The 22,122-nt window shown below is 38.8% G+C and overlaps 1 protein-coding gene across 2 annotated transcripts in view; it reads left to right on the top strand.

The window, feature by feature from the left end:
* The first annotated feature begins 2,347 nt into the window (after positions 1-2,347).
* The window catches only part of CFAP100 (cilia and flagella associated protein 100), a 24,912-nt gene continuing 5,137 nt past the window's right edge, over positions 2,348-22,122 (top strand). Inside the window, exons 1-14 of one of the 2 annotated variants that reach the window (XM_087954673.1) lie at positions 2,348-2,768; positions 4,397-4,502; positions 5,032-5,099; positions 5,670-5,822; positions 7,045-7,128; positions 8,425-8,531; positions 9,423-9,615; positions 10,699-10,766; positions 11,517-11,680; positions 13,607-13,687; positions 14,978-15,147; positions 18,089-18,290; positions 19,566-19,632; positions 20,406-20,557. In XM_087954673.1, coding sequence (XP_087810799.1) covers positions 5,756-5,822; positions 7,045-7,128; positions 8,425-8,531; positions 9,423-9,615; positions 10,699-10,766; positions 11,517-11,680; positions 13,607-13,687; positions 14,978-15,147; positions 18,089-18,290; positions 19,566-19,632; positions 20,406-20,557 — 1,355 coding nt within the window. In that variant the 5' untranslated portion in view covers positions 2,348-2,768; positions 4,397-4,502; positions 5,032-5,099; positions 5,670-5,755. Of the gene's footprint in view, positions 2,769-4,396; positions 4,503-5,031; positions 5,100-5,669; positions 5,823-7,044; positions 7,129-8,424; positions 8,532-9,422; positions 9,616-10,698; positions 10,767-11,516; positions 11,681-13,606; positions 13,688-14,977; positions 15,148-18,088; positions 18,291-19,565; positions 19,633-20,405; positions 20,558-22,122 lie in introns of those variants that run through there. The other variant, XM_087954674.1, reaches the window with a different exon arrangement.

Raw genomic sequence — 22,122 nt, 5'->3', positions numbered from 1 at the left:
TTTCTCAACCTTGGCAACTTTAAAATGTGTAGAATTCATATCCCAGAATTCCCTGCTCAGCAATTATGTTTGTTTGCAGTTAACTTTACTGGAATTTTGTTGTCATTCCTTATGACTGCCTATTGCCTGTAATTAGGTTTATTGTATGAGCTGGTAAACTTATTTGCATCTGTCAAATGAATTTCATTTAACTATGTAGCAAAAAGCAGACTTTTGTTATTCTTAAGTTCTGGATGGGAAAAGTGACGCTTATACCATGTTCAACATCTGTGTCTCCTATATGTATATAATTTGAACTTCTGCTCTGGAAATTCTATTTTATGACAAAAAATATACGCTTGGAAGAATCTATTTATCTCTTCTTGATGAACACTGTGGGGTTTTCTCCAGCCAAACAGATGTTTGGCATGTTACTGTTTATTTTTTTTCCTCTGACACTTTCATTCTTTCTTGCTTTGCTTCATTAAGTGCTTCTTACTGACTCCAACACTGAAATGATTGGCACAATGGGAAAAGAGTGTTTCTGGACACATAAATAAATAAATAATGTGTGTGTGTGTGTGTGTGTGTAAGCATAATCAAGCATTATAAATAATGCCTAATCTCAATGTTGAAATAAATCATCTAATAAATACAGATAGTCCTTGATTACAATAGTTTGTTTAGTGACCAAAGTTACAATGGCATTGAAAAATGTGACTTATGATCATTTTTCACAGTTACGACCTTTGCTGCATCCCCAAAAACAAAATTCAGATGTTTGGCAACCAGTTCATACTTATGACCGTTGCTGTGTCCCAGAGTCCTGTGATCCCCTTTTGCGACCTTTTGACAAACAAAGTCAATGGGGAAGCCAGATTCACTTAACAACCAGGTTACTAACTTATCAATTGCAGTGATTCACTTAATTACTGTGGCAAGCAAGGTCATAAAATGGGGCAAAACTCACTTAACTGTCTCACTTAGCAACAGAAATTTTGAGGTCAATTATGGTTGTAAGTTGAGGATTACCTGTATTACAAACACCTGCTTTCTATGAGAGGGTACTCAGTGCTATTCCAACACTGCTGATGGCTACAGATTGAAGAACTGTTCAGGACATAATGGCAAGCAAAGTAATTTTAGATTCTGAATTTAACTGTTAAATGTCCCACTTATGGTATTGGTATTGGTGCGGTGGGAACTCTTTAGGCCTGTAATGCAGGCCTTCAAAATGTGGTAAGGACGGCTTGATTAATGTGGATGGGTTTTGCTGAATGGCAGCCTGCCTTGTGCCTCAAACTGATCCCCTTCACTGTCTCTGGACATTGACATCTGTTAGAATAGAATAGAATAGAATAGAATAGAATAGAATAGAGTAGAGTAGAGTAGAGTAGAGTAGAGTAGAGTAGAGTAGAGTAGAGTAGAGTAGAGTAGAATAGAATAGAATAGAATAGAATAGAATAGAATAGAATAGAATAGAATAGAATAGAATAGAATAGAATAGAATAGAATAGATTCTTTATTGGCCAAGTATGATTGGACACACAAGGAATTTGTCTGGTGCATAAGCTCTCAGTGCACATAAAGAAAAAATAAAATACATTCATCAAGAATCATAAGATACAACACTTAGTGTTAGTCATAGTTTACTAATAAGCAATCGAATCATACTAGGGAACAAATAAAACATATAAATTGTAAAGACACAAGCAACACAGTTATAGTTGTAAGTTGGAATTGATAGGTAATAGGAAGGATGAGAATAATAGCAATACAGTCTTACTAAAGAGCTTGACAGTATTATGGGAATTAGTTGTTTAGCAGAATGGTCACATTGGGAGAAAAACTGTCCTTGTGTCTAGTTGTTCTGGTGTGCAGTGCCCTATATAGGAAATATCAAATTATTTCCCACAAAACAACAGTATCCAAACGGCTGGCCCTCTCTATCTCCTGCAGCAATTAACGTTTTCCGTAATTAAGAATATAATTGTCTTGCTTTTTACAGTATTCTCCACTGACTGATCATGCATTTTTCTGTGACGAGCTTGTTTCATTTAGTTTCCAGATTTGTTAGAACTTGTGGGTGCTTCATCAGTGAAGGTTTTGAAGAAGAGACTGAGCAGTCACTTGTCTGAAAGGGTATAGGTGCTCCTGCTTGAGGAGGGGGGGGGGGTTGGACTAGAAGACCTCCAAGGTCCCTTCCAGCTCGATTCCGATTCCGATTCCGATTCTGATTTGGACGTAAGGCGCTCGATTCCAGTTCCCCGCAATCTCTATGTCCCCGCCGCATCCCCCCAGCGCTTCCCCCTCCATTATGACGTCAGCACCTCCTGGCAACAGGAGAAAATGGTTTCCTCAGCAACGTAAACAAGAACGGAGAACAATGGAAGAGGCGGAATGCCGAGAACGCTGGAACCTGCCTCTTGTCCGAAAGCGCTGTGGCTCTTGAGTTAAATTGGCCAAACGGACTCGCAAAACCTCCGGGCTCGCCGAGCAGAAGCAATTAAAAGAGCAACGTGAGACCGGAAAATAACTTAAGCCACTTGATAGTGCTTTCCTTCTATAAAGAGCCATATTTTTTTTTCTTTTTTAAATTTCCAATCGGGAGAGAATTCAGGTTGAGCGCGATATGCTTTCTTGAACTTCCAGCGTTGATGAAAAGGCTACGCCTGAGTCGTCGAAAAGCAGGAAAAATCTACAGGGGGAAAAAAAAAAATCTCAATATTGAAATTAAGCATCTCTGTCTCTGGAGTGAACCTACCCAGCAAACATATTTACCGTCTGCGGTAATTCATCTTATATTTCTATCAGGAGGTTTAAAAACTATTTTTTTTACTACATTTTCCTTTCTCTCTCTCTCTCTCTCTCTCTCCCTTTCTCCCCAGTTGATTTATATAGTTGTGCTTTCAAATGCAATGTTCTCATCCAAGCACTCTTTTAGTACTTTGGTTTTCCCATATGTAACCTTTCTGGGAAAAAGAAAGAGAATGGGAGCCTGAGGTTGTGTTCTAACATCAGCAGAATAATATTAAAGAGGCTGTTAAACAGTAATCCTGCTCCAGCTTTGCAATGATGGCAGGCTTCAAGTGAAAAAGTGTTTCAGTCATCAGCTTCAAATGGAATTGAAAATGGAGTTAGGGTTGTTTCCTCCCCCACTCTCCTTTCAAAAGCAGCTGTCAGCTTTCTGTCACGACGATGAGATGCTTTGAACCTTTTCTTGGTAAAATGCAAGTAGTGCTTGACATATGGTCACAACAGGGGGAAGAATTTCCATTGCTAAAGAAAGCAGTTGTTAAATGAATCGTGTCTGATTTTATGATTGGTTTTTTTGGCCGTGATTGTTAAGTGAATCGTGCAGTTCTTAAGAGAATCAGGTGGTGGTTAAGCAAACCTGGCTTATCCCATTGACTTTTACTTGTTGGAAGTCCCTTGTGAAGGTTGCAAACTGTGATCATGTTACAGTGGTGGGATTCAAAATGTTTTACTACCAGTTCTGTGGGTGTGGCTTGGTGGGCATGACATGACTTGGTGGGCATGGCAAGGGAAGGATACTGCAAAATCCCATTCCCTCCCCACCCCACTAACCTGCTTTCTAGCTCCGTTCTCCTGTGCAGGCAACAAAAGAAGACCCAGCCAATCAGCTGGGATTTGGGAGGCAGAGAATAGATGGGGACGGGGGCAGTCAGAGGTGGTATTTGCCAGTTCTCAAAACTACTCAAAATTTCCGCTACCAGTTCTCCAGAACTGGTCAGAACCTGCTGAATACCACCTCAGATCATGTAATCCCAGCACATTGCAACCAAAGCAGCAGTAGCAATAGCATTTAAGCTTATATACCACCCCATAACGATTTACCTCACACTCTGGTGGTTTACGATATAAGCATGATTTGCATATTTCCCCCAACAATCTGGGTCCTCATTTTACCGACCTCGGGAAGGAGGGAAAGCTGGGTCAACCTTGAGCTCCCTCAGAATCGAACTCCCGGCTGTGGACAGAATCTGCCAACGACACTGCACTTTAAACCACTGCAGCACCAGAGTTCAAGGATAAATACACGTTTGTTTCCAAGTGCCCAAATTTTGATCACATGGCCATGGGAATGTTTTAATAGTCATTAGTGCAAGAACCGGTCATAAGTCCCTTTTTTCAATAGAGTTGTAACTTTGAACAGTTGCTAAATGAATGGCTGTAAGACAAGGGCTACCTGTAGTTTAAATAATTCTGTAGTTTAGATGACACCTGCTACTCCTAAATGACTGAATACAGTAGGGAGGCTTTAGGGCTTCAAAAACCATTTCACCAAGCAGAGTTTTCTAAATACTTATACCAAAGTCAAGCCTTTGAATCAAGGTGACATAGACATGTAGCCATGCAATTCAGCATGGAATTGTTTGCCAATTTTTTCTTGCAGGATCTTTTTTCTCAACTTCCCTGTCTAGCCTACAGCCCTAGATTTTCCTGGTGGTTTCTTCTCCAAGTATCAGACAAGCAGAACCCTGCTTAACTTCTAGGCTGAGGTAAGGTTGGTCAAGGGATACTATCTCTACAGGAAAAAGGTAAAGATTTCTCTGTCTGGTTCTGTCCTACTTTTGGATACGGTGCTCGTTGTCCGAAGACATTTTCCATGGTCATGTTGTCAACGTGGCTATACACCAAAGGTGCATAGAACACTGTTACCTTCCCACTGAAGTGGTACCTATTTATCTACTCGCGTTTGCATGCTTTCAAATGTTAGGTGGGCAGAAGCTGGGGCAGGAAGGGGAACTCTACCCATTGCATGGTAGAGGTCTCAAACCTGGGCTGTCAGTTTTTCAGCTGACCAACTCAGTGTCTTTTAAGCACTGAGCCATCACAGCCGCTCATCTAATTATGTACTTTACAGTACATCAAGTTAATTTGTTAGAAGATACTGAAATTAGTATGCATGAGGTGAGGTCATTTTCCTGAAAATAACTGCTTCAACGTGAACCACTGATGTAGCACTGAGAAAGCATCTCATAGAATTGGTAGCCATTAATGTTATAGTGATCCTTCCCTCTATTACAGGTCATAGCTGAATGAGTGTTAACAATTGGGAAACGATTTCCAGCTGCAGATTTCCAGACCCCTTTAAAGCAAGCAAGTCATTTAAAATTATGGTGATGATGATGATTTCTACAAATCTTTTGTTCGGATTAGCACCATTTTATTTGACCCCATGCCTATTTTATGTGCATGATTCCCTTTCTTTCATTTTGTTTTTGCTTAAAAATAGAGAAAGAACAGGCCATTCTTTCTGTGAGAAAAATTCTTTGGATGGTAATAGTGATACAAAGATTGGGAGCAATTCAGGTTTTTCTGTGGTGAAAAAAAAAACTGAACCTGCACAAAATTCCTTTCTTCTTCATGTCATGAAATTGTAGAATGTTAATGTTGGAAGGGGAATTACAAATCATTCAACCCAACCCCTTTCTCAAGAACAAAATGGATGTCCAGTGAATCAAAGCCCACCATCATTTGCAAGTGCTTGCCCCAGTCTTAATTTTAGTTATTAGGAGGGTCCTTCAAAATCTTTTTCATTACCATTTTAATTTCTGGCCCCAAATGTTAGCAGATGTAAATTAGTTTCTATGTTGTTAAGGTTTAGCTGATTAATGAATAAAACCACATTTAACAAAGGATTCCTTATACATATCTCTTCATAGGCCAAGATTCAGTGTTGCATCTCGAGACATCTGTTCACCAGGTAGAAAATTGTCAGCCTTCTTGTTAAAATTAGAACATCCTCAAGATGTCTGGAACCCTGTTTGCCCCTTCAAGTACATCTACAGGCTCAGTGGACTCTGAAGAAATTTACAGTAAGACTCTTTTGTTTTATTTCCTAGAATTTAGTGCTTCCTTCTTTTCACAGTTTTAAAACTCAGGTCAGAGTTTGGGCAGCTCCTGAAGTAGAACACAGATCTATCCGTTTTTGTATATGTACTGTAGATTGTTCCTTTTGAAACAGTCAACTTCATTGCTGCTTGGTTTCTTTGGAGTTTAATACCTGGAGCATAAACTTCTCCTAGGTTGAGAGAGATGTATTGTCAGGATGGTATTAATGAATGTGACTCTGTTCCCAATCATCATCATCTTCATTTAACGAACCTATAATCCGTTGCAGGTGGAGTCTGGGCAACTGAATGGAGCTAGCTTGTTTAATGGCTGGATGCCCTTCCTGTCACCAATGCAGAGTTTTGTACAGCAGATATATTCTCAGTGTGCCCAGTGTAGGCAGTTAGCACCCACCCCTCGCCTAGAAAAATGAAATATCCTAGGAAATATTAAAAAGGCAGAATATTTCCCCTAAAAGGAGTAGAAACTCAGAAGCAGAAACTCACCGCAAAAGCAGAAGCTCACCCCCCACCTTTGTTAATGGGTGGGCCATTAAGGCCTGGGCCAGAATACTTTACATAACAAAGATCTCCAAGCTATAGCAATTGCCAAAAGCCCTTTTCAGTGCATCATCATCCAGCAAGGCTCAACCAAGCCTGAAACTCAGGACAGCCTATAGAGTTGCCCCTGCATGGCCCCATGGGAGTCTAACAACCAATTAGAAACAAGTTTCAATTCAAATCCCAACAAAGGTTATAAAACCCAGGCACTCTCAGCATATCAGCCCTTTCTTCTCTTTTCCTTCACCTTGGATCATCCTTCTTTGGAGCTTCAAGCCATGTGGTCCTGCTGTCCACCATTAAACCTTCCAAACAGCCTCCATGTTTCCAGTGTCTTTTTCCCCACTTGGAACTGAACCCAGAAGGATATTTCTTCCAACACCAGAGAGAGAAATGTCTGCTTCTACCTAGAATTGAACTCACAGCCTCCTGATTGTGAGGCGAAAGCTCCACCTCTAGGCCACCGCACCACTCTTGACTCTGTTCCCAATGATATATACAAAGTGCCCCATATAAATTGATCTTCAATCTTCAAACATTGAAGTATGGAAAGTCCTATGATGCTGACACCTACATCTTAGCAACATTCCCTATAATATAACATATTTCTGGATAACTAAGTGAAGTTTGTTGTTTATTGGATCAGGGACACGGCTGTTATCTCAGCAAACCGGAGATGTGTTTACAATACCCTCTGCTAAGTCCAGCTCTAGACCAACCACCAAGTCACGTAAGTCTCTCTTTTCAATTGTTTACTGTCAGCTCCCAAATTCCATTATGCAAGCAATCATCAGTAGATCATTGAGCAATTTTAACACAATAGATCAGTTTTTAGAATTGTGGCACAGCAGAGGAAGCCATGGTCATTTTAGCAACTTTGAGCAGATCAGTTACCATTCTTGCATTATTGTTTCTAAACTTCCTTGACAATAGGATCTTTCAGGATCAGAGAATCTTCCAAATCATATAGAACTAATGTACTTTGATTTTCTCTTGGGTCTGAAATCCAATTATATGTTTTCATGAACATAAAAACCTTCCCTCTGCAATCCTCCACTACCTTTGAAATTCTTTTCAAAGCATCTTGAAATCACAGAGAATAAAGGAAAGAAGAGGAGATAAAAAGAAAGTTATTTTCAAAACCAATGTTTATAATGTGGCAAATAATAAATTGTCTTGATTTTAAAGAAGGCTAACTCTAGAGCTATTCCTAATTTGGAAATCATTTGGACTAAATGCTTGAGATTCTATTAAACATGTGAACACAGTAGTACTGTGTCCAAATTTCTTTTCTAGTATGATATGTTGCAGGGTTTCCAAAAAATCTTTTAACATGAAATCGGATAACTCGCCACAACCAACTTGCCATGGCCAACTCACTGCAGGACAATTCAACGCTTTATTAATCATTTCAACCAGTTACTTTTATTATTGGTGACCACATTTCTTTGAAATGATTGTTGCTCTTGTATTTCTGGTTTGATTTTATTTTATTATTATTGGCTACAGTTCTGTCGAAATTAATTTAACTTTTGTATTTGTTGAATTGTCCTGCAGTGAGTTGGCCATGGCAATCTGGCCAGTCAATTATATTTGTTCAAATGATCATTCATTGGTGATGAAGTTCACCAACATTCTTTCATCTTTGCCCAGTTGGACACATATTGGTTATTCTTATTTATTTTCTTGTTATATTTGGAAGAGCCGCAGTGGCTCAGCGGTTAGAATGCAGTACTGCAGGCTACTTATTCTGGCTGCCTGCAATTTGGCATTTCGAATCTCACCAGACTCAAGGTTGACTCAGCTTCCATCCTTCCAAGATTGTAAAATGAGGACCCAAATTGTTGATGGCAATATGCTGACTCTGTAAACCACTTAGAGAGGACTGTAAAGCACTGTGAAGCATTATATAAGTCTAAGTGCTATTGCTTTTGCTATATAATGCTGTTCTGCTATTTCTTAATGTTCTATTATTATTATTATTATTATTATTATTATTATTATTATTATTATTATTATTTTGCAGTTCCTTCTCAAAATATAGACAGGCTGTTGGAACAAAATCCATTCAAAATCCCTGCAGATGTTGATATTTTTTTGCTGAGAGATAAACAGAAAGAAAAGGCCAGGATGGTATGTAGAAAATACAGGACGTTTCCAAAAAAAATTCTTCCCAGTGATGGCTAATCAGAATGATGACTGTGTGATGTGCCCTCTTCCCACTGAACTGGTGTACTGTCTCATTGCATTAAGAGATTTCATAGCATAAATAATGTCATTATTCATGCAATATTATTTTGCCTGGGTTAAGGAGAATCTCTGAGACTTTTAGAAAAACTTTGTGTATTAAATAATAAGATACACCAACGGTTCTGTGAAAGAGTCAAAAGTGTAACTGAAGCTGAAGTGGGGAGAGCTTTTTTTTTTTTTTTAAAGACTACAGATGATAAGAGAGGATTGAATGTTCTGACTGCATGGGTAGAGAGAATCTTCTTTCTTGTAAGACTGGAATCCAGCACCATCCACTGAAAATGATTGGCTATGCTAGCTGGAGATTATGGTATCTGGAACTCAATCCAACTGGAAGGCAGCTGGTTAAGGAAGCCTGATCTTTGGGTTTTTTTTGTGCATGTATATAGTCTTGCTCGGCACTAGATTAAATAAATGTGGAATAGCAGCATCAAAGCTAATTTCATAGTCAGTTCTGAGAGAAGGATGCTAGGCCCCATTTTTTTAGAGAGTTCCAAGTGTGTGGTGCAGTATAGGGTCTCCTGCTTGAGTTGGAGGTTGGAGGCCTTCCAACTCTGTTATTCTGTATTCTGTATATTTCATACACAGTATAACTGATCTCACAGAGTGAATAATTAGCTCCAATGTTACAAAATACAATTCCATTTTGACCTCCTGAGCAGCTGCATTTTCTTATAGGGTCCTTTATGCTGGAGATACACTTTTGCTGGGGCAGCCATCTTGTGAGGCCTCTGATAACCAAGAGAGCATTTAATCAACTCATTCTTCCTTTAGGAGCGAGAGCGACGGAAGACTTTGAAAGTCCACGAGAAGATGACTTGCTCCACTCTGCAGAGTTCCAAACAGTCAGGATTCAAGAGAGCGATCCAAATGGAAGAAGAAGCTGAGGACAAGGAGTTAGCAGCAGAAGCCGAACGACTCAAAATGCTCAGAGAAAGCATCTCCTGGAAGATAGCAGTTACTAAAGGTAGTTGAGGAAAGCATTCTGATTCTAGGCTGCAATTTAGCAGGATAATTACTTGGTATCAGAACATACATTGTATAAAGCTTCCAGCTTCAGATTCTCATTTTTTCACATTCAGACTGAAATAATTTTAGACATTGTTTCCCAAAAATCTGATCTAGGTGAGGATACAAACTTGCTTTAGGTAAACTAGTCTCTTCCTGTCTCTGGTTAGCATTGTCATTCAAAAGTAAAACACATTTGGAGTTATTTGTTCCAAGCTTTTAAGAGAAAAACAGTTGGGAAGGTAGGATTATTTTGAATAGGGAAATAGCCAAAGCAGCAGGCCTCTGCTTATTAATGTTTATATAATCTTTCATTTGTTGATTGGGATTTTTTTTAAAAAAATAAGTCATTAAGGAAACATCTATGCAAATAATTTTGGGAAAGATCTTACCATAAAGGGGAAAGTATGGACTCTTCTTTTTATAGGCTCAGCTTAAAATTTGCTTAACATCTTGACCATAAGTTGGAGTATAAGATGAATAAAATTTTCTTAAGTGTCTTCAAAATGTTTCTAAAACACTCTGCAATATAAATGAGATTCACCAGAGTTTGGAAGTTTCTGATGGGCTCTTATCATAGAGTCATTAGCATATGAAAGAGTTTTTTATGGGCATCAAATTCTACAAAAGCCTGCTGCCTCTGGAAATGATATCTGATGCTGTAATGCACACTAGTCAGATGCATATCTAAAAAGTCCCTGATAAAAAGATCCAACTGTTAGTTACAAGCGCTCAGAAAAGAAGATTAAATGAAATGAATAGAATAAAGATGAATAGAAGAGACAAGAAGCAGTTTCACATAGAAGCAGAACACTTTTAGTCATGGAACAGAGCAGTTTCTAAACTATGGAGGTGATAAAATCATTGCCTGCAAATACCTCTCAACCAACTCAGTCAAAGAGATTTTGAAAGCTCTGCTAAAGGCATTGTCTCTCACTTCACTGTGTCAGGCTGCATTTGGATGTTGTGACTTGCGCAGCTGCCCCTCCTTTTTTCCTTCCCTCCTTCCTTCCTTTCTTTCTTTTCTTTCTTTTTCCCCCAGACCAGGTTGTAGAGAGAGAGACCATGCATGATTACATCAATCAGAAACGGCAGATGTTCTTGCTGCAGGTATTTCCTTTTGTTCTAGCGGTGTTGCCTGTGTGTCAGTTTGCAACTGGGGTCAAGTCTTTTTTTTTTTGGTCATCAAATTCACTGGAAGGCCTTGGGGGAAACTCTTTCCAATCAAAATATTGCGAGGATTATTACAAGGATAACATGGGATGAACCAGCACCAGTCTGATTCTGAACACTTTGCAAAGGGAAGGGCTGATTACCAATGCCAGGAGTAAATGAAGTTGCTTCATTGCAATTCAGTGGTAGCTTTTAACATGAGGAATCATTTCAGTAAATTGCCTAGTGGAAAATGCTAAATGGCTTATGCCATGGGCTTCTCTGCATACATAGAGTAAGTTCTATACATGGTCATATCATATTCTATTTATAGCCACAGCATATTTTCCCATGTCTAGAAAAAGGTGGGTTTGTGTGCACAAATTGTATATCTGTATAGATAAACACAGATATAGGTACATCTTACCATGTCTGTTTATGAAATTCTTCACCACCCATCTCCCGTAAGTGGCTGTTATCTGTTATCTGTTTATAACAGTGTAGCTGTTAAAAAGAGAAAGATAGAAATCATTGGACAGTTTGAGGGTAATAGCAAAGATGGGGAGAAGAGGAGTTTCACATCGAAGCAGAACTCTTTTACTAATAGAACAGCCAGTTTCTAAACTACGGAGGTGATAAATTGTCCATTAACTGAAAAGAGACGTTACTGGGCCTTCCTTTCTCAATCACTTTTGACTTACATTTCAGTACGCTGTAACTGTGAAAAAAGATGAAATTCAGAAGCTGGAAAATCTGGCAGTGGAAGAAGAAGCAAGGCTGGAAAAAGCTGAGGAAGACTTGGAAAAGGACGCTGCCATGTTTGATGAGTTCCTGAAAGAGAATGACAGAAACTCTGCCCTGGCTCTGAAAATGTAACACTGAACTACAGGATCTGTGCTGTAGAGTTCATAGACATCTCAAGTCCTGGGGAAGTTCTGCAGTTTTCAGTAGGAGACATAAAATCTGGCACTAAGTGTTGCAGGAGCTTCCTTACAAGCATCTCTGCAATCATATTGGACAAAAGGGGCACTTGATCGTTTTGGGGGAGAAATCTCCCAGGAATACAGAGGGCATGGTGGGGTATGATATCAGAGGGGGAGGAATTACAATGTTGGCTTTGGGTCGTTGTCCCCCCCAATACTTTTTGTAGAATTAACATATTGAAGAAAATATAATCATAGGCACACACAGGCAGGCAAAGGTTGAAATATCTGACACATCATTTTCATAACCGGTCTGAAAAGGGTGGTCAGAGATGCTTGCTGAACTAAAGGAGTGACTTAAGTGATGCTCACCTTCTCCCTTAAGACTGGAGAACACATTATTTCAGAAAAGACATCCTGAATTTCTAGTTTCAACAAAACACAGCAGCTTATATCCCGAGAGAGAGGGAGAGGTCTGTGCAACTTCAGCATACTGTGGACAGTCAAATCATATCTTTGAGCATTCTGCCTCTAATGCTTTCATTGGGGGATGAACCTGCTAGAGCACGGGTATCAAACTCACCATGTCACGTTGCTGTCACACGATGTATCGCGACTTTTTTTTCCCTTCATGGAGCTGGGGTTGGTGTGGCCTGCGTGTGACGTATCCAGCCTGCAGGCCGCCAGTTTGACACCCCTGTGCTAGACTTTCACATGCTTTGAGAATGATTCAGAAGTGACACCATATATCCCTGTAGCAAAGTGAGTTTGTGTCAAAAAGAGAAACACCGTGATCTCATCAGACAAACATCACCCTTGTATTATTGCATCCCAATGTCTGATACAAATATGCATGTCAGGGGTTTTGCATCATGTCTCAGAGTTATTCACCTTGACTCTCCTGTAGATAGATCCTTGTGCTTCAGATCTCATCAAATGCAGCCTCTCTCAGCTACCCCTTAAAGAATGAAAAGGCTACTCAAACTTCTGCCTAGGCCCTGGGGAAAAAAAAAACCACTGCTGCTTTAAGAAACCTATTCAGAGTTAATGAAATTCTTCATGGAATTCATAATAGGGACTTGATTTATTTGTCAAATCTTTTCTACTGGGATTCAGATGCCAAATAATTCATGAGTCAATTTATTTCTATACTATTCTTTCTTTTTGTTTAACAAACACAAGAAAACCCACCTACTGATATTTTAAAGAGTTACAAATCTGCTAGGTAATCTAACAGCAAGCAGTTAAGTTTCCTGAAGCTAGTTAGCTAGATGTCTTCCACTTCCCACCCAGGCTAGCAGAACTTTTTCCGTGATTAAAAAAAAGAGAGAGAGCTCATATTGAAGATCTAGAATTGAATCTATGCTGACAGTTTAGGAGAGCTGCCTTTCTGTTCTCTAGCTAACATGTAGGCTGTGCACCCCACCCCCCACCCCACCTTAAAGAGAGTGTTTACCAGACAAGTTGATTAAAAGATCCAACAGAAATTCACAGGTAGATGAAAGTTGCAATAAAGCACTATGGAGCACTCTATGAGTAAGTGCTATTGTTATATGATCCCTCCACAGTTGACCATGGAAAAGTGGGTCACCCCATTCTTGTGTCATCTAGTTGTCAAACTAACTTGACCGAGAATCATTACATTCTACATATTCTTCAGCCAAATTCTCAACCAATATATGGGTAGAGACAAGAAGGAAAGGACTGGGGGAAGGAGAGAAATGGAACATCACCAGGATGAAATTTATATTGCCCTAATCATTGCCTCTGGCTTTTCATGATGGCCTAAAACTTTGAGGTCTTCCTTGATTGTGATATTTCTTATCTCTGGTCATGCTTTGCAGGTAATTTCTGCCTTTATTTCTTCTTTCTTAGTGCTGAAAAAGAAACCAAAGCAAAACTGGAGAAAATAATTGAGATCCGAGAATTGACAGCGCAAATGATGAACATCCAAAGGTAGCAGTTACAGAAGATATAATCCAGGGTATATTTTCCTTCCTCCCTGTTTCCCTTTCCTGGATGTTCCAATACAGTTAAAAGTACACTAGTTCTATAGATCTTTATGACATGCTAAATGTTTGTGCTTGAAATTATTAATTATATGCCTGAATTATGGGTAACAAGATTTTATACGTTTCCATTTGTTTCTCTCTCCAATTTTAACTCCATAGATTGGTAAAAAAAAAAAAAATCATGTCCCCAAAGATAACAATTAGTGTTGTTATTTCCATTGACCTTGTCTATGAAACATTTGAGAAGATGGAAAGAAATACTTTGGAATGCATTAAAATTAAAAATGAAAGTTGCTATTCTTCTAATTCAATATTAGAAAAAGTGAATTAGACCTGTTTCAGGAATTATTTTAAAATAAAGCACTCCCCTGAAAAACTAATGGTGTTTTTGCTCCAAGAGTTGCTGCCTGGAAATGCTCAATTATATTGGTCAATTGATCAAAATCAATTAAAATTTCATTTAAAAGATTCAGACTTCTTTGAATTAAGTTTGACCTTGGATGATTACATAGATACAAGAATGTTGTTTTCTTGGCAAGAATATGAAACAAGTTTTCCATTATGTTTTCCAGAATGGATTGCTCTGGGATTTAATGATAGCCATCTAAGAAATACATTTTCTGACCTTGATGACTTGGCAAGGTCAGCTAGGTGCTGCCACCTGCTGGGACAAATTTCATTTAGCCTTGTCTGAATCTCTTCTTTGAAAGCAGAAGAAAAGAGACAATGGAGTCACTTCAGAGGAATCAGCATTATGGTAGCAGTATGGGCCATAAAGTACCAGTAAATGGCATCAGGAAAAAGATGGGACTCTTGATAGACCAGATTCTTCTCATGACCGACCCACAAAGACAATCACACATCAGTATTGCCATATGCTTTTTATGAAGATGTCCTAACTTCAGGCAATACAAAAAGTATTGTTTATCTTCTACCAAAGCATTCAGAGTAAAATTAAGGGATATTTTAGGGATATTCATATATTCATATATTTTAAATGTTACCTTCTTGCAGTTGCACTTCCCAGCACTCTTACTGTCTCCTGGTGTCTGGTCCAGCATTCTTCATGTCTAAAACATTTATGGTTAACAATTTATTTTCCCTGGGAATATGTACTTGGGGAGAGGAGTTTTACACCTAATACCTATCCCAATTTTCTACAACAGTGTCCTTTGGAAGTGCTGCAGAGTAATCCCCATTCGCTCTTGATGCAATGACTGTTTCTTTTCTTCAGTGAGATAGCCCGATTTGAGGACACTTTGCAGGAGTATGTGGTGTTCAAGGATTTCCTCTACCAACTATCTCCCAAAGAATGGCGGGAAGAACGTGAAAGGCGGCGGATGAAAGAAAAGGCAAATAAATTCAATTCTGACAATAAAGAGGAAAAATCAGTACAGTCAAAAGGTAAGCACTTCCATAATCCCAAGACTGTGTGTGATTCTCAGATCCGCATAGAAATAATAGATCTTCAGAGACTATTGCTGAATCTCCTCCATCTTCAGAAGAAACCAATCAGAAGCAAAGCCATATGGTATAATTACAGAAAATAAAAATAATAGTATAGAGCAGGGGTCCCCAACCGCCGGTCTGCGGACGTGCACCGTCCGCGGAACAAGTCTTACCGGGCGCTGGTTGCTGCGCCGCCATCTTTTTGGTAAAAGTGCTTCCGGTGAGCTTTTCGGTAGAAAGCTCACCGAAGCACTTTCATCAAAAAGATGGCGTGCGCTTTCGTGAGCTTTTCCGGGTAGAAAGCCATTTCTACCCGAAAAAGCTCACGGAAGCGCATAAGCGCCGCCATCTTTTTGACGAAAAGTGCTTCCGTGAGGTCACCGGAAGCACTTTTCGTCAAAAAGATGGCGGTGCCCAGTTGATGCCTGCACCGGGCGCGGCGCCCAGCTGATGCCGGTGCCGGGCCGCAGCGTCAAAAAGGTTGGGGATCACTGGTATAGAGAACTTCCACATTAAACAGGTAAATTCTACTATCTTGTCAAATTAATTAGTATTAAAGGAGCTTCCATTCAGCTATCATTGTTCAGATTATACTCCATACACTCATGTTACCCCATTTTTATGTTTCTTCTTTCTTTTATATTATTAAAACAGGCTGTGGAGTCCACTTTGAGGCAAAATCAAATAGAGTTATTTTTACATTTAAAAAAAATGAAAATATTTGAGCCAACTTTTTACCATTGCAAACATTTTAGTTTTCTTAAGGTATTTCACACCAGTACTCAAATGGTACTCTGAGTATCTTTTTTCCTTCTCCTTCTGAAAGCATTTTGCTTCACATGCACATATATCCACATGGATGAAACAAAACAACCCAATTTTGAGACGACCTTTGTCCATCCTGTAAAATTATAGTATGAATATGTGTTTTCTAAAATGATTGGCTTATCCATTTATTCTGTGAATTGACCCCTCAGACTAAGAGAAGAAAATTACTGGTTATTTACTATCATTTTTCTATGCAGTTTTTCCAGAAGGTGATGAATAAAGTCATTTGCCAAAGAACATGGGGAAATCAATGTACCTATTTTTTAATATCTCATTATGATCTAACAGCTAATGAATATCTTTTTGCTTGATGTGTTTGATGTAGGCACTTGTGAGTGTTACTATCTGCCTTTGTTTAGTCACAAGTGCCTTGGCTTGATATAACTGAGTAGGACAGTTTTAACCTTGACAGGATATATCAAGTTATGGTAAAATACGTCTTGTTTCAGACATACTTATAACATGGGGAATAATAGAACGAGAAAGTGAGCAAAATGCTATTATTAAAGTATTTAAAATGCTTCAGATAGTGGTATTTCTCATCATGTTTATTTTATTATTATTTATGTTGCTCTAATTCAGGGCTATCAAACTCGCGTCATCACAGCATCATCATGTGACTTATCACATGCTGCAAGTTTGACACCCCTGCTCTAATTTCTATTTTCCTTGTATTTGCTTATATTTAAAGGGTAACTAATGAGACTCATAAATTTATTTATTTATTTATTTATTTATTTATTTGATTTGCCAATTGTTTACAAGATAATAAGTATAAGCGTATACATAGTTGTGAATACATGAAATGGGTACATATAAGAAAAATAAAAGAATAAGAGAAACAATAGGACAGGGATGGTAGGCACGTTGGTGCGCTTATGCACGCCCCAATTACAATTACAAGACTTTGGTCTTCTTTTTCAGTCTTCAGTGTTAGGAAAGATAAGTTTATTCTGCAGTTGCTTACTGTCAAAAACAACGAGCAACATTGAGGAAAATGTATGGCCGACACAGATTTTCATCATATGACTTTTCTTTCTCAGTACTAGATCTGTGTACAGTTTCATTGGCACTAACAGAAAAAAGGCCCCCTTCCCTTCCCTTGATTATAAGCATTTCTTTTTGGAAGAATGAAAAATAGAAATGATATCAATATTAATACTAATGATTAGCATTTTATAGAGAGTTTTAATTATTTAATTATTTAATTGATTTATTAAATGTATATGCCACCCATTTCACTGTCAAGCAACTCGTATTTCTTAAAATGATATAATAAACCTAGTTCTATAGATTTAATTAATTAAAAATAATGAATTTCAAATGTTATCATTGTAAATCCTTTATTTAGTACTAATATTTTATTCTTAGTGCACTATGGCTTTTCCCATTTATTTTTATTGTATGTAGTTATCTGGTTCTTCAATTGTTTGAAACAAATACGTTATTGATAATGTTAAAAATTATATCTAGAGCATGTACTCATGACAAAATTCACACTTTTCATATCTTAACTCACAATCCCAAATGTGCACAAAAATACATATTAAAGAATATGTCAGGGCCAAAACCAGGAATGGCCTGTGATGATTCATCCAAGCTGAGTTCTTTATTGTTTCATAAAACCATACCATACCGAGCACTATACTGTCTGTATTTACAATATACTCTGTGAACTATTACGGAAGAGCTGTCTTCACCCTCTTTCTCTCACACATAATATGTGAGCTGAGTTGCCTCTTTCTCCTTTGGAATGCACCCCTCCCTCCTCAGAATCAACCTCCTCACCACATTCCATCACAGATTTACATTTAAAATCTATATTTCAGAGGACATCTTCACAGAGGTGTAAATGGAGAGGTAGGTGTTCTCTTTTCTTTTGGCTGCATTCATAAACTGATGTAGAATCAAAACTTTTAGTCATTAAAATGAACAAAACTGACAAATGTACCCATGCCTCTTTCTGTCATGGCTTACCAGTAATAGTCTCCCCCCCCCTTTCCCCCCCCTCTCTAAATAGTAACACTTAAATGGGGATCACACAATTAATGGGCTTTTCTGTATTCAGGTTCAGGAAAGGATGTTCAAGAATCTCAAGACAAGGGCCGACGTCGAATAGCAAGCACAACAAAACATTCTAGTTTTGACATCAGTAATGTAGAACCTTCCACTTCTAGAACGCCAAGCCAAATTTTGTCTAGAAAGGAATCTTTCAAATTAAGCCGAGTATCTTCTAGGCAGACTCTAAAGTCCCAACAAAGCAGAAAGCCGTAAGTATGTCAGGGAAGTGAATTGGGAGAGAGACAGAGAGGAATCAAAGTCACCAGTATTGGTTATTGGATCTCACAGGAAAATATCATAGTATACTATCTTACAGCAGCACATCTTTCAAATTATGCCTTTGTTTTGCCCTCTCAAATGAGAACAAATGCAAAGATGTAAGATGTGTGGAGCACTATATATAAATGCCTGTGGCTTATGCAAGTCAAGCTTTGTATATATTGCCAATTTACATGGTGTCAGGTTTTTTTCTCCATGTCAGAAGCAGGAAGTGCTTCTGTAGTGAAAGGATTTGCTGGTGACATCATCATTGCCTGGAAGATGCCAAGTTGAGGGCTTCTTTCAGGTCCTTGTGAAATTGCCCACTGAAGTGGTACCCATAAATCTACTTACAGTTGCCCGCTTTCGAACTGCTAGGTTGGCAGGAACTGGAGCATGTGACAGGAGCTCAGCTTCACCACGGGAGCAGTGGGTCTTGAACGTAGGCGTGCAGATTGTCAGCCCAGTGTTCTAACCTCGTGAGCCACTCCATGATGATGTCAGTTTACATCAATTTATAATTGCATCTTCAATCCTCTCTTTCCACTTCCACTCTTCAGAATTATGTATCCACTGTTGTAGAAATAGCTCTCTGGTTTTCTAATGGGACTTCCCTTCTTTTGCCTCTATATTTCCCTTTTGAAAATTTGCCGTGAAATGTTGTCACCCTTCTGGGGGGGGAATGGAAGTATGCAGGAGAGAAGGAAGTCCAACCATTAACTGAAAGGAAACAGCTAGTAGCATGTAGCTGAACTTAGCAAAAGCTAAGAAGTAAATCTTGTTAACATTTGGGAACATCAGAGAATATTCAAGTTGTTGGCTAGACATGAAAGCAGGAAAAAAAATTCCCAAAAGAAAGTAATGGCAAACTACTTTCATAACATGGCCAAGAAAATTGTCTGATTGTGTCTAGGTAGTCATCAGATGAACATAGCATAGGGGCATTTTTAAAATAATCTGTAAGAAAAGTGTGTGATTTCCTGGAAAAAAAACTACAATTCCCAGAGTTCCAGAGAAAGAGGATAAATGATTGAATCAGTTTAATATTTTTCATCTATGGATATCCTGTCATCTCTTTCAACTTTCCACAAAGTGGGAAATAGTGCCTTGTAATCCATTTCCAATTCCCGTTCAAAATGCATGTTGAGGGATCAGCAAGATAAGCTATTAAATAAATATTGCATTATAATCCCTGTAAACAACTGACTCAAGAATAACCTCTACAGGAGTGTGCAGATTGCCCCATCAGAAGAAAAAATTAGTTCAGAATTATCTGATGAAGAAGATGATGAGGTCAGTAATTCAATGTTTTTAGCATATAACTGCAGCATTGATAAGGCTCAGCAATTAATTGTACATTTTTAAGCTGGAATTCTTAAGGTGAAATAGTACAAAAAAAATTAGTTGCTTAAAAGGTACTGAAAAGCTTAAACTAAACAATGGAGGACAATCCCACCATTAAAAATTACAATTTTCATCTTGAATTTTGATAACACAGTCCTGACATTGTGGAAAATGTGGTTGGGCTCTACACAGATTATGAGTTGCCCACTCTGCCCAAGGTGGTCACATGGTTGGGATTTTTCCTTATTTAATATTTCCTTATTTACTCAATAATCTACTGAAGTAGTTTGGAAGAAGTAATAGTCGCCAGGGAACTCTATCATCAAATAGGATGTTCAGAGACCCAGTCTAACGTGTAACTTCTTTATTAGCTGAATTGGGTGTACTTATTGAAGTACATCACAAAGATATAGATGATTGACAGAGAGAGATGGTAACTAGGTAGATAGCTAAATAAAGATAGAGATTGTAGATATTTTATTTATTTACTTTTATATTAAATTTATCTGCTTCCCATCTCACAGTTGAGATAGATAATTGTTTTTCTCTCTTTCGCCATTTTCTTGCCACTAAGATTAGCTATAATTTAACTTTTTTATCAGTGCTGTGGAGAAATGATTAGCAAAGCTTACCCAGAATAAACAAAGATTAGTTTTTTCTCTCAACCTGTATATTTGATTAACAATATGGGAACTCCTTCGTGTTAATACTTTCCTTGGCAGGTACCCGAATTATACTTTACAGATCCACACCAGCTGCTGCAGCTTTTCACAGAGCTGGAAGAACAGAACTTGTCTCTGATTCAGAATTCTCAGGAGACAGAGGAAACCTTGGATGAGCTCCGGCACACTTTGGAAAACACACGCAATAAAATGTAAGCAGTTACAAATGATTGCCCATAATAATCCCTGGCAACTACAAGGATGTTCTCTGTTTCTTTCCAAACATGAGCAACTCAGCCATTATTTCTTTATCATTCAACAACAACAGTATTGTTTTTCTGCCGTACTGTTAAAAATATGTTCTCCCTCGCATCTCCCTACATCTCCTGTAGCCCCAGACGTATTTGTCGTGTCCGTCGCGAGGAATGAGACTCGGAGCCAGTGACTTGGTTCAGCTCATTTATTAGATCTCCGAGATCGGCTCGGCTCGAAAAGGGAAAAGCGGCGGCTTTTATTCTTTGGCTGCGGCGGCCGCGGCCAATGACATTGCTTTAAATCTCCCGTGATTAGTTTCCACCAATCGTGGGAGATTCGCGGCGGGCCAATCAGTGCGGCTCGCTCGACCAATCAGTTCGCCGCGCGTCTTGGCCAATCCCCGTGCGGCGTTTACGAGTATGTAAATGACTGTACAGAACACCATTAGCATCTATTGTGAGAAACAAAAAGGGAAGAGACCTTTGTAAGGTTCGCAAACAATTTCTTCCACTCCACTTTTGAGAGTAAAGGATCAGGAGATGTCAAGATACACCAGCCTCCGTTCATCTATTTCTGCCAGCTGCTGCATTACTTCCATACAGTCTTGTGTGTTTCCATAAGCTGCAAGATGTTAAATAGTTCAGATTGCCACAAATGTTAAGAGTTGCAGCTTTAGTTAAAATGTGCACATGCTAGTTTACACGATAAAACATTGCTAACAGTAATTATTATGATTTAAATATGAGTATAAAGCATCTTAGCCTAGAGAGCCAGTTTGGTCTGGTGGTTGAGGTACTGGCCTAGAAACCAGGAGACTGTAAATTCTAGTCCTGCCTTAGGCATGAAAGCCAGCTGGGTGACCTTGGACCAGTCACTCAGCCCAAATCATTTTAAGGGGTGGTTGTTGTGGAGAACATAGGAGAAGGAGCATTAGGTATGTTTGCTGCCTTTAAGCTACTTATAAAACAATAAAAGCAGGATAAAAATCTAGTAAATAAATAGTAAGGAAGATGATGATCAGATTAAGTTTACCCAGAATTTTTTTTCAAGTGTTAACTGGTTCGGCAATCTCAAAGACACTTGTGCTCCCTCCTGAAAAGGACCCCCAACCAACTTTATACACTTTATATCAGGAGCAGTATCCTGCAGCCACTATTCTACTGTTGTACCCAGTTCTCCCATGGAGCCAACCAGCATTTGTGTCAAGAGAAAAGTACAAAAAGCTAATCATGTGGAACAAATGGAGGAATGCTGGCAAAACATCACAAAACTTTGTCAATAGTACAGGTAATCCTGGGGTTACAAGTGATCCCTCAGCAAATGTTTGAAGTTACCAATAAGCGCACCTTAGCATTTATGAACAAGTCCCGAATCTATGAATCTTGCAGCACCGCGGCAGTTGGTCGCCCTTAATGAACAACCGCAGAGGCTCTGCAACATTCATCCTGTACTTTGCTGGCCAAAATAGAGGTTCAGAGGAGTGGGCCTGCCCTCTGATGCTCCGTTTAGGCCTGTGCAGGCC

This window comes from Notechis scutatus, chromosome 2 (genome assembly GCF_049901735.1).
Source record: "Notechis scutatus isolate UNSWTSFEM ecotype Mainland chromosome 2, rNotScu1.2, whole genome shotgun sequence".
Lineage (NCBI taxonomy): Eukaryota > Metazoa > Chordata > Lepidosauria > Squamata > Elapidae > Notechis > Notechis scutatus.
This window is presented reverse-complemented; position numbering and strand designations above follow the sequence as displayed.